This window comes from Corvus kubaryi, unplaced genomic scaffold, assembly GCF_017639235.1.
Source record: "Corvus kubaryi isolate FWS band 111438036 unplaced genomic scaffold, C.kubaryi_AGA036_p1.0 37272, whole genome shotgun sequence".
NCBI lineage: Eukaryota > Metazoa > Chordata > Aves > Passeriformes > Corvidae > Corvus > Corvus kubaryi.
Window position 1 is genome coordinate 2026446 of NW_024581084.1, and position 12279 is coordinate 2038724.

The 12279-nt window shown below is 62.3% G+C and overlaps 1 protein-coding gene across 2 annotated transcripts in view; it reads right to left on the reverse strand.

Moving 5' to 3' along the window:
• Positions 1–6996, reverse strand: part of SLC39A11 (solute carrier family 39 member 11) — a 124172-nt gene extending 117176 nt beyond the window's left edge. For both annotated transcript variants that reach the window (XM_042025519.1, XM_042025518.1), the window contains exons 1-4: positions 6860–6996; positions 5593–5706; positions 4430–4468; positions 32–190 (exon numbers count right to left, since the gene is read on the reverse strand). In XM_042025519.1, the coding sequence (XP_041881453.1) occupies positions 32–190; positions 4430–4468; positions 5593–5700 (306 nt within the window). In that variant the 5' untranslated portion in view covers positions 5701–5706; positions 6860–6996. The remainder of the gene's footprint in view (positions 1–31; positions 191–4429; positions 4469–5592; positions 5707–6859) is intronic.
• Between the last annotated feature and the right edge of the window lie 5283 nt (positions 6997–12279).

The following is a 12279-nucleotide window of genomic DNA, read 5'->3' on the forward strand; positions in this document are numbered from 1 at the left end:
ATGAGCCCCCAGCCAGGGAATTCCCACTCACCAGCACTGGGATGAGCAGGTCGGCCCCGTACACGAACGCTGCTCCCAGAGCGAAGCCTGCGGCCACTGGGAAGAAGGAGAAGGCTCCGAAGGTGCCGGATTCCTCGGCCATCTCGATGGCTGGGGCCAGCAGGGACCAGTAGGATGCAGCCAGCATGACCTGGGGACAGAAGGGGAGTGGTGAGATCCCATGGGACAAAAGGGAAGCCAAAATTCCAGTGGAGAAATGGCTGCGGGGCCAGGATCCTGCAGTGGGAAGGAGCAAAGGGATCACAGACACAGCAGCAGGAAGATGCTGAGGGAAAAGTGACCCCAACTCTCTATCCAGCAACCCCCAGCACCCCAGGAAGTCCCCTTTGCAGGATGCTCAGAATCCCAGAATGGTTGGGGTTGGAAAAGACTTTAAATCCCATCCCATTCCACCCCTGCCATGGGCAGGGACACCTCCCATTATCCCAGGCTGCTCCAAGCCCTGTCCAAGCTGGTCTTGGGCACTTCCAGAGATCCAGGGACAGCCACAGCTTCCCTGGGCACCCTGAGGGCCTCCCCACCCTCACAGGGGAGAATTCCTTCCCAATTCCCAACCCAAACCTCCTCTCTTCCAGCTGAAAGCCTCTGAAGAGGAGCTGCTGCCCGGCTCTCCCAGCACAAGGACTCGGAGCAAACTCTCCCATCCTCAATCTCTCCCAAGGAAGGAAGGAGCTCCCTCTTGCAGACACCAGTCCCTGGGGGATTGTGTAAATCTGAGCTCGCTGTGAGTAAGAAGAACGAGGGTTGTCATGTCAGGCTTAAGCACGGCTGTCAAACCTCATATTTCAAATGCCACCTCCTTTAAAAAACAACCACACACCCCAACGTGGAAACACAGGCAGCAGGGAAAGGCTCCGGAGAATTATGTTGTTCAGCTCGTGTTAAGATAGCATTTCCCCACGGCAAACACAGCCCTGACAGGGCTCAGCCTCCAGAGCCTGGCAGCACCCAAGGCAGCTCCGAGGATCCCACCAGCTCGGGGGGAAGGCGACCACAGAGCTCTGAGCCAGCCCAAGGTGAAGGAAAAGTGATTTCCTGCTGCCTTATGCAGATCAAAGCCTTCGCCCCAGGGGCTGGAAGTCCCGGAATCCCAGAACATTCTGAGCTGCAAGGGACCCACAGGGAGTCCTTCAGCAGCTTCCCCTCAGCCCGTCCCGGAGCTCAGGGGGGGATTTAGGGACATGGGATTGCCTGGAGCAGCCCAGCTCCTGCCCACCCAGGTCAGTGTCAGAGCTCGGGTTCAGCTGCAGCTCTTCCCAGCTGACAGAAGGGGGAGGATTCCTGCCAACAGCCCCATTTAAGTGACAAATTCCCCCCGATCTCAAAGCTCTGCACCGCCCAGCCAGGGCCAGGCCCCGAACCCCGATGGCACCGAGCCGGCTGGTGGCAAAGGCAGGAATGAAAGAGGAAAACCCCCCTGGGCCCTCGTGGGATCAATGAACCCGGAGCCACTCGGATTTTCCACACCTTCCCCTCACTCCAGCCCCTGAGCCGGGGAGCAGCTGCTGGCACAGGGACACCCCGCTCCTGCCAAGCTGGATTTGGGCACTTTCACTCCTCTGCGCTCCAAAGCCAAGATGCAGCAATGCCACAAATCCACCATTTCTCGGGAAAACACGGCAGGGTCGGTGGGGGAGGAGAAGCAGGCAGGAGGCAGCTGTGGGATCTGAAGCATCACCGGGATGGAGGAGCCCAGACCCTTCCCTGGGGCCCAGCAGTGGAACAGGAGACAAATCCAGACTCCAAAACCAACCACGGGGAACGAATCCAGATCTGTGCCCTCGCACTGGTGGGAATCCCCCAAAACACAGCAGGATTTAAGCCCAAACACCTCTCCCAGGGCTGGGCATCTCCTTCCACAGGGATTCAGTGCAGCACTCCCCAAAATTCTCCAAACTCTCCTCACCCCCCAAACCCACGGGTCCAGCGCTGCCCCAGCTCAGCCCCATGGCTGTGGAGCCGCACAGGAGCTTTTTCCTGCAAATCCAGGATAAACAGAGCCATGACCTTCACACCCGGGGCTGGGTTCAGCCCACCCACCCTGCTGGGGCAGAATTAAATCCCTCATTAAAGCAGGCAGGCCTGGCCACGCTCCTGTGGGATCCCCGGGGTGAGAACAGGAACACCGAGGGAAACACAGGAGCAGGAAATCCGGGAAAAGGAGATCTCCGTGGCAGGACAGGAAAGTCAGGAGGAAGAGGAGACTCTGTCAGGACACTTCCCCTGCCAAACTTTTCCTTCACGAAGGCTCCAACAACGAGGAGCAGCCTCAGCAGAGCCGTGTGAATTCCTGATGCTGTTTTAAGGGAATACTCGATTCCAGTGTGCCTGGGGAGGGTTGAGGAGCGTGGCTGGATGATCTCCTGCTCCACCCGGGACAGAGGACACCCAGCTCCAGCCCAGCAGAGGGAAAGCTGTGCCAGGCTGCAGGGAAGGGGGCTGCAGGTGTTTGTTGCTGGTGTCTGAGCCCAGCCCTGCAGCACCGCAGAGAAAAAAAAGGAAAAAAAAAAAATCTCATTTAAAGATATCAAGATTTAAGGGAAAAGGCAGCAGAATTCCACATCAGATGCCCCAGCAAGCAAAGCTTTGTCTCTATGGAAACACATCACCTCGCAGGCTCCTGCATGCAAAACCCTGGATTATCCAGAGTTCCAGGCAGGGAACTGAGGCAGGGAAAAGGCAAAGCCAGGGCTGGAAGGAGCTGAGCCCCCCCACACCACTGCAAGGACCGAGCTGCACAGGGCCCTCCACCCCAGGTGACACCTGTGCCGTCAGACAGGGGCAGCTTGAGCCAGCAGGATGCTCCCAGTACACCCCAGTTCAATTTAACCACACGCCCAGGCTCACCCCAGCACCCCCAGATGAGCTGGAGCATCGGCAGGGAAGGCAGTGCCCAGCCACAGCTTCCTGCATCCCAAAACAACCCTCTGCACCCCAGGCACCCTCCCTGAGGTCACCTGCACGTCCCTGTCCCACATCCTCCTCCTGCCTCAGCGGTGGCAGAGACATTTGGAGTTAATCCTGGATTTATTTGGCTTGGCAGCTCCCAGGAGGCCAGCAGGGAAGTGTTTACCAGGAGGGTGGAGAACCTGCCCAGCTCCAGCATGGCATAGGTGAGGGCAGTTTCCACAATCCCGCTTGCCTGAGGGCTGGGACAGGAGGTGATTGCTCCTCCAGCTCCTCCGTGGATCCTTTGCAAAGCCCCCAAGCACAAGAACCAGGAGAAGGGGGAGGGAAATGTTCCTTGTGTTGTTCAACCCTGTCAGGCAACGAAAAGATGGAGAGCCAGCTGTTGGTCAAGCAGTGGCAACGCTGCCCCGCTGGGAGAATTGAAATTCAGGGGGACCCTGCTGTCACCAGGGGCTCCCTCACAGCCTGTCCCCTCCAGGCACTGCAGCACCCCAAAACCGGCTCCCCCTTCCTGCTCTGAGCGCTGCCAGCTGGAAGAGCTGAGGCAAAAGCAAATGTTTGCAGGAGTTCTGCTTCCTGAGCCACACCCGGGCCAGGCAGAGGGGACTCAGAGCTGCTGGCAGGGTGACGTGGTGGCCACGGCAAGGACAGCACTGGGACAGCAACTCCTGATCCCGATGGGATTCATGGAGGAATGCCTGCAACCACCAAGGTGAATGATCCTCACCCTCCAGGGCGCAAACCCAGCTCCTGTCACCCACCACGGCACCCAGGTGCCACCTGCCCAGCCGGGACACAGCGAGGGGGACCTGGCAGAGCCCAGGTGGCCCCAGCACACACGTGGCAAGGGGCCCCTCCCCGCAGAGCACATCCCAGGGGCGCTCCAGCACCTGCAGTGTGGGGAGTAGCGCTGGACTCGACCTTTAACGGGGAAACAAAGGTGATTTAACGAGTCTGAGTGAGGCCCCACCTGCCCCCAGCACGTGGGCAGCGGCAGCTCCACATTCCCAAGCCCCCCACACAATTTCAAGCCACGTTTTCCTTCAGGAAAAGCCGCCCTGAGCCCCACATTCCACGTGCAGCTTCCAGGGAGAGCTGCAGCTCTCTCTTCCCTCTCCTCCCGAGGGTTTAAAGCACCCATGGAGAAGCACAAAGCCAGCCAGGCACAGCAGCCCCCAGCACAACTCTCCTGCCCATCTCCATCGCTCCAGTGCTCCGGGAGCGACTCAGAATCCCAGGGAAACGAGGAGAGTTGAGCTCCAGAGAGCCAAGCCCAGCGTGGGCAGCCAGCCAGGAGGAACCGGGCCAGGATGGGACTGAGCCGAGCCCTGCCCTGCCCTGCCCTCGGGGGATCAGCCCAGGGATTGTAACTCGAGTGGGCACCAAACCGGGCTGCAGAGAACACAGGGGAGGAGGAGGAGGAGGAGGAAGAGGAGGAGGAGGAGGATGCTGCACTCACCCCTGCGGCGAAGCCCAAGCTCCCATCGAGGATCCGCCTCTGGAAAAAACCAAACACAAAACGCCTTTAACTCCTGGTGAAAGCACTGCCCACAGTGCTGGGGAGATGGGGAAGGGCTCGCCAGGCTGCAGAGGGGCTTTGGACAAGAGGGAATTGCTTCCCACTGCCAGAGGGCAGGGACAGAGGGGATTTTGGGAAGGAATTGTTCCCTGTCAGGGTGGGGAGGGGCTGGGATGGAATTCCCAGAGAAGCTGTGGCTGCCCCTGGATCCCTGGAAGTGTCCAAGGCCAGGTTGGATAGGGCTTGGAGCAGCCTGGGACAGTGGGAGGTGTCCCTGCCCATGGCAGGGGTGGCACTGGATGGGCTTTAAGGTCCCTTCCCACCCAAACCATGCTGGGATTCTGTGGGGGCAGCATCCCCACGATCCCACAGAGCCTCCTGGCTCCCTCCCTGCCCATCCAGAGCCCAGGCCAAAGCCTGTGCAAAGTTAAACTCTCCTGCCCCTCTGCATGAGCTGCCCTGCATTTCCCTCCCTCCTTGAAGGCTTTCATCCCTCCAACACCAGGCAGCTCCAAACAAATCCACTGCTCTGCCCTATCCCAGGGGGACAAATCCTGCCCCTTTCACTCCCAGGGCAGGTTTTGTCCCTCCCTCCCCAAGGAAGAAAACCAAAGTGCTCCTCCAAAGGGAGCCTCACTTTGCAGCCACCTCCTGAATAAACCATCACAAGACCAAGGCATGAATAATAAATCCATCTGGGCAATTTGGAACACCCTGGTGAGGGGGGCTCTAATTTTGGATCCAGGGTGACTTGAAGCTCAGCGTTTTGCTCCATCTGAGCACGGACTGACCCAAATCCTGCCCTGGAAACGTGGCAGCAAAACCAGGTTAGAGGCAGGGAAGCTGCTGTTGCCAACACAGAGCTCTGCTTGCGGCTCCTGAGCCCCAGGAGCACATTCCACAGCCCAGGCTCAGCAATTTCATTTCCCTCCCCTCTGGTGTGTTGAGAAAGGAGCTGGATTTTTCCTCCTCTTGCCCCAGGAGTGACGCTGAGCCCCTCAAAGCTGGGAGCAGGCAGCCCAACCCAGCCAGGAACAGGGCACAGGCCTCGGATGCGGATCCTGCTGGGATCCCAGGGACAAGAAGCTGATCCCAGCACTCACCTGCCCACTGGAGAACACAAACACCAGCGCCGAGCCCGCTGCCGTCAGCCCCCAGGTGAGGAACGTCCCCAGCAGCGCCTGCACCACCGGCCCAGATCCCGGGATCATGCTGGCCTAGGAGAGAGGAGCAGCCTCAGGAACAGAGCCAGGTGTTCACAGCCAGAGAACAACCCCCAAAGCCCACCCAAACCCCTCCACTAAAGGGATCAGAGCCAGCTCAGCTCGACCACCCTCCCCTGAGCTCCTCTCTCCCCTTAGGTGAGGCTTTGCAACTTAAGCCGAGCTCGGTGGAGCAGCGGGGATGGGATACAGCACATCCCACCTGGAGCACAACCGCCGGGATTTGGGGCTCAGCCTGGCACAAACGGCGCTCAGACCTCGCCCAGGCCACGTCCCGCTCCGTGGTGCCCCCTCTGTGTGCCCCAAGGCCGGTGTTCCCGGTGTGGAGGGCCAACACCCTCACAGCACCCGGCTTCCCGCACCTTGGGAAGGGGGGAGAAGGGGAACCAAGCGCAGGGATGGGGAGGGAGCACTGGGAATGGGAATGCACACAGGTGTGGAAACACGGCTGCACAAATCCCTAACACACGCACGCACGGATACGTTCGCACGTGAATAATCAAATACACCGGGCTTGATGGATTTAAATGCAAATATCTAAGAAATACACACACCAGTGCCAGCTTCAAAGGCTCTCCCAGCCCCCAGCCTTGCCCCAAGGCTCTTCCCAAGCCCCGCAGGTGCGTGCCCAGCTCAGGCCCCGCTGGTTTCCCGGCTCAGACTCCCCCCCAGGTCCCCAGGAAGCGCCCCCCTTTCTACAGGGGGTCCCTACAGCCCATCCAGGAGGCCCCAAACACCCCCCAAATCACCCCCCAACCCTACACCGGGCACTCCGCCCTATTACCCCGCACCCCCGGGCCCGCCAGCCGCGGGGCCGGTCCCAGGACCCCCGAATCCTCCAAACCTGGATCCCCCGGCCGGTCCCAGAGCCCCCAAACCCCCAAAACTGAGGCCGCCGGACCCCCGAGCCCTCCAAATCTAGAACCCCCCGGCCAGACCCAGGACCTCCGGACCCCGCAAACCTGGACACCCCTGAACCCCTGACCCATCCCAGGACCTCTAAACCCCCCAAACCTGGAGGCCCAGGCCCATCCCAGGACCCCCAAACCCCCCAAACGCGGAGCCCTCGGATACCGCGGCCAGCCCCAGGATCTCCGAAGCCCCCCCAAACCCGGAGCTCCCGGCCGACCTCAGGCCTCCCTCCAACCTGGAGCCCCCGGTCGGTCCCAGAACACCTCAGGCCCCAAAGCCGGAAGCCCCGGGCGGGTCGGGGCCCGCGCTCGCCCCGCACCTGCAGCCCCGAGCCCGGGCCGGTCCCGGCGCCGCTTCCGGGTGCCGCACACGTGTCTGGGCTGGCCCCGCCCCCCGCCCGTCCCAGCCAATGGCAGCGCGGCGGGGGCGGGCCGCCCGCGGCTCTGCGGTTCGCGCGGGCGCAACGGCCACAAAGCGAGGCGGGCGGGCGGCGCGGGCGGGCGCGACAAGCTGTCCTTGGTGCTGTCGTGTCGCTGTCGCCGCCCCCCGCTGCAAAGAGACCCCCGGGCACCGCTTCCCCTGGCAGCCTAAGGGCAGCTCCTCCTGCTGCTGCTGCCACCCGAGTGTCCCGAGAGCCCCCCTCGGTGCCACCCTCGCGCTGCCGCCGCCCGCAATCAGCGCCGCTAATTAACAGCCAGAGGTGGCTCCTTAATGAGCAGCGCGTGGCAGCCCGGGGCAGCTCACGGGGGCCAGCGGACCCCGCTCCGTGGCTGGCAGCCGTCCCTGTCACTCGGAAGGTGCAGCCAGAGCCACTCGTCCGATCCCACCCATGGATGTCACAGAATCCCAGGATTATGGAGGCTGGAAAAGGCTTCCGAGGTCACCGAGCCCAGGCTGTGCCCGATGCCCGCCTTGTCCCCAGCGCAGAGCACTGAGTGCCGCATCCAGGGATGGCGGCTCCAAACCTCCCTGGGCAGCCCCTGCCAGTGTTTCACAACCCTTTCCTTTTCCTGATGTCCGACCTGGATGTCCCCAAAAGTGTCGCCACAGGGCACAGGTGGGCTGGGGGCAGAGTCAGCTCTGTCACCGCTTCCTCCCCGTGCTGGCACAAGGGACAGGGGCTCGCAGTGACAGCCACAGGGCCAGGCCAGCCCCGGTGTCCCCTCCTGTGCCACGCCAGAGGAGCAGGAGGTGGCAGAAGGACACATCCTCTTGAGTTTATCTCAAACAGCCCCAGATCGGCCCCCGCTGCCCCAGCTCGGAAAGGTCAGGGCCACCCAAAACCTCCCTGGTTTAGGATTTAATCAATCTCGCCCTGTAATTGCTGCATCCCTCATTAGCGCCCAAGGCCAGGCAGATGCAGGGCGAGGTGCCAGCTGGAGGGACACGGGGACAGACACACAGAGCTCCCCCACCACCCCCGGGATCCCCGGCCGGCTGTGACGGCAGCGCTGGCGGGGCTGGGGACAGCTGGTGACCCGGCAGGGCTGGCCCTGGGGACACGGCTGACACGCTGCCATGGGCTGGGGGCGGCTGGCAGCGATGGGGACCTGTGGGTGGCAATGGGGACAGTCGTGGTGGCTCTGTGCAGAAGCATCAGCAAAATCAACTCACAGCCCCGTTCCCCGGTGTCATTTCTGTGTGCAGGGACACTTCCATGTCACAGCCCTGCCTGTCCCTGCCAATGTCACGGCCCTGGCTGTCCCCTCAATGTCACAGCCCTGGGCAGGAGGGCTGGGAGCTCCCACCCGGGCCCTGCCTGTTCCAGCAGGGAAGGGGGAGACCCAGAGCCCCAAAAATGCATTTTAAACAACAAAAGGGGCACAAATCTGGCACCATCTCTCATCAAGGTGAACGAGATGTCATAAGGGGCAGCTCCAGGGAGCCCTGGGGCAGCCAGGACCCAAATCCCTTGGGATTTTTTGCCATAGAACTGCCCCAGTGCTGTCTGGGGCAGAGAGGCACATCCTGCACACGGATGGCACCAGGCACTGCCGGCTGAGGCAGGGCTGGAGGTGCCCCTGGGAACGGCGAGCGTGTCCCTGTGTCCCCTCCGTGCCGGCTGGGCTCACGGCCGGGCTCTTTCCCAACCCAAATCCATCTGTGTCAGGCTGGGGCGGCGGCTGGAGCCAGCCTGGATGGTGAGACGAGGGAATGAGGACATCCAGGGCCGTCCCCAAGGACGGGGCCGGCGAGCAGCCGGGCAGCACAGGCAGGGCCAGGCGGGATCACTGTCCCATCCCACGAGCTGAGGTCACCTCTTTGTCACAGGGCACAAAGGACCGGTTTTGTCCTTCTGCTCTGGCTTTGGGCTCGCCGTGGGGGACACGAGGGACCCTCTGCAAGGCTGGGGGACCGCGGAGTTCCAGCAGCTGCTCCGAGCAGGAGGCAGCGCGCTGTCACCAGCCCTGACATTTCCAGCTGGAACAAAGCCCGGCTGCCAAAGCCAGGCTGTTCAGCCCCGATTTAATGCGCAGGACCCTCCAACGAGCCAGGCACAGCGGGGAGAGGCGCAGGCAGGAGCCGGGATTTCGGGCCGTGGCTGCCAAAGGCTCATTAGTGTCGGGGGCTCCGGGATATGATTCACCGGGAACGCGAGCGGCCGCTCTGGCCGAGCCCTGCCCCGGCCCCTCCAGAGATCAATAAACCAATTACGGAGGCAAATAACGGCAGGGCGAGAAGGGGAGGGCGGGAGAGGGAGGAAGGAACCGGCTGTGGGGAGGTCTGGAAGCAGCAGGAGCCGGAGCGGGGGGTGGAGGGGAGACCCCCGCGGGGTGCGGAGAGCGCTGGATCCCGCGGGGTGTGGGTGCTGCCCTGGATCCCGGCAGGTCGGGATGCTGCCTGGATCCCGGCAGGTCGGGATGCTGCCCTGGATCCCGGCAGGTCGGGATGCTGCCCCGGGCGCAGGTGAAGGCGCCAGCGCCTCTTCCTCGCCATCCATCAGCGCTGCAGACGCTCCCGATTAGATCTGGCAGCCACCAGCCGGGTCCTGCCGCGCCTCGGGGTGCGGGGACATGACCCAGACTGTTTGTCTGGCTAATTAGCAGAAAGCAAAGCCTCCCCTCAGCCCGACCATCCCTGAAACGCGGCCAGGCCGCCTCCGGGCAGCAATCAGCAGAGCCACCGAAGCCGCCCGGGGCTGCTGGGCTGGAGCCGGGAAGGGGAAAGGCAGGGAAAGGGCAGTGCCAGCCGAAGTGTCCCTGGGGGAGAAACACCACGGTCATCCCTGCTGGCCTTGTCCCCACGGCCACGGGGGACAGCGGGGTCCCTCTGAGGGCAGTGCTGGCGAGGAGGGGGCTGGGGCACGGCTGCTCCAGCACGGACACAGCGCTGCTCAGGGCCGGCTCTCCAAAGAGAGATCATCATCTCCAAGGGATCCTCAGGGATCCCCGGGCTGGCTGCACACGGGAACAAATCCTTCCCCTCCTGACACCTGGGGAACAGCAGCTGCCCCTGCACCCCCTCACAGCCCAGTCCAGCCCAACACAGCCTCCTTCACCCCTGCTCCATGGATCCAGGAGAAAGGCCAGCTCACCCTACCCCTCCGTTGGCATCCCGGCCCCAGCTCCTTACAACACTCATTTCCAGGACAGGGGTCGAACGCGCTGTTTTCCACAGGGACTCTTGCGGAACAGCTGGGAATGGATGGCTGAAATCTTGGAAGGGCTTTTAAAGGCTCTCTGTGGTCACGTAACCCCCGTGCCCCTCTCCCAGGGGTTATTTTGGCCGTGTGGGAAGGGGCTGTGTGTTCCTCCTCTCTCCAGCCCTGCCAGTAAATTGCTTTTCAGCGCAGTGGATGCTTCCCAGGCAAAAGGACAAAGAGGAGTTTATCTGCCAGCACCAAACCAGCTGCTGGGCACAGCGTCCCTCCGAACCAGGGACCACCCAGGGACGCAGAGCACGCTCTGCACTAGGCTTTAATTCAACCCCAAATCTAAGCAGAATGAAAAAAAAAAAATCCCTTCAAAAGGCTCAAGGATGGCTTCCTGACTCAGCCAGCTGCTGCTGCCCTCCTCCTGGATGGAGATCAGCTCCGATCAGCTCCTCAATGCCCACCGGGCCATCATTTCATTAATTTTATGGGGTTTTTAATGAAGATCAGATCTGGGTTCAGCCAGGCTGAACTGGCTGGATTCCCCCAGCTCCCCGGCCCCAGATTCCCAGCGAGGTGGAAGTGAAAGGCGGGGAGAGGCTGGAGCCCTGACGCTCCTCAGGCAGCCCCAGCCAGCTGGAAGCACCCCGGGATCCCTGGGCTCCCCTGCCCTGCTGCTCCCGCCCCCGGATTCTCTCCAGCTGCGAGAAGCCCGTGCCAGCCCGGGCTGGGGGTGGTCTCGGTGCCAGGGCTTGGTGACCGAGGAACCCAGGGCAGGGGCGTGGCAGCGGCACCTGTTCTGGGGAGAGATTGGAGGGTGCAGCGCTGGGAATGCACACAGCAAGGCTGCTCCGAGGGAAGGGCACGCTCAGGACATTGCTCCTGGCCACGGGAACCAGCCAGGAGAGGATAAAACAGCTCTCAAAAGGTCGCAAGGCACCAGCCCCCTCTCCTGGGCCGTGCTCCCTCCTCCCCTGCACGGTGACAGGACCGGGGGGCCGGTGCAGCCAGCCAGGGACAGCCATCCCTCGGGACACCCCGACGGCAGCACCCCAGAGATCCGATCCCCCGCTCACATCAGCCGAACACCTCCGTCCCAGCCTCCCTCCTCTCCCACTATTCCTGGGACATTAATTTCCACATCATCCTCAGCAGAAGCAGCTTTTTCCTGCCTCCTAAAGATTAATGAGGCTGATAACGACTCTGCCGGTGCTCCAGGACCTGATGTCTTTAGATCCGCCTTGGGAAGTGGATCGCGAAGTGCAAACGAGAGGCTCCCGGCGCACTCAGCAGCCTCGGCACGGGGCTCTTTGTTCACAGTCACTCCTAATTTCCTGCTTTCCATTGTCTCCTGGACAAGTGATGGAAAGAGCGGCAGGAATGGAGATGATTTAATTGCTCTCAAGACTCCAAACAAACCAGAGCAGACGTTATCTGCCCCAAACCTCTCCTTTTTGGTCTTTCTCCTCCAGGGAGAGGCCGTGGCAGGAGCCACCTGTATTGCACAAGTCCCCAGAGACCCCAAATATTTTGGCATAACCTTGAGACCGCTTCCAGAGGGGAGGACCAGCAAGGACCTGCCTTGGCTTGCCTTTGGAGTCAAGGTGCAAACTCCTGGGGCCAAGGCATTCCCAGCGTTCCAGGGAAACTTTGGGACTCTCAGACACCTCTTGGGTCACCCTCCATTGGGGTCACAGCGTGGCCATCACGCTGCTGTCACCTCCCTGTCCATCTCCTGGTGGCCCTGGAGAAGCCGAGCCCATGGCTGGAACCAAAATGTTTCTGGGCAGCGGGGTGGCAGGGCTGGAGGCAGGGTGGGCACGGCAGGAGAGGGAACACAGGCGGGGTGGGCAGCACGGGCAGAGCAGGACGGGCAGTGCGGGGAAGGTGGGCACGGCAGGATGGGCAGCGCAGGGCGCTGCGGGCTGTCCCCGCCCCGGCCCCGCAGAGCCGCCCCGCGCGGGGCGGGGCGCAGCCGGTGCGCTGGTCCAGCGGCGGAGCCGCGCCGGGAGCGGGTGCGCGGAGCGGTGCGGAGCCGAGCGGTGCGGAGCCGAGCGGAGCCG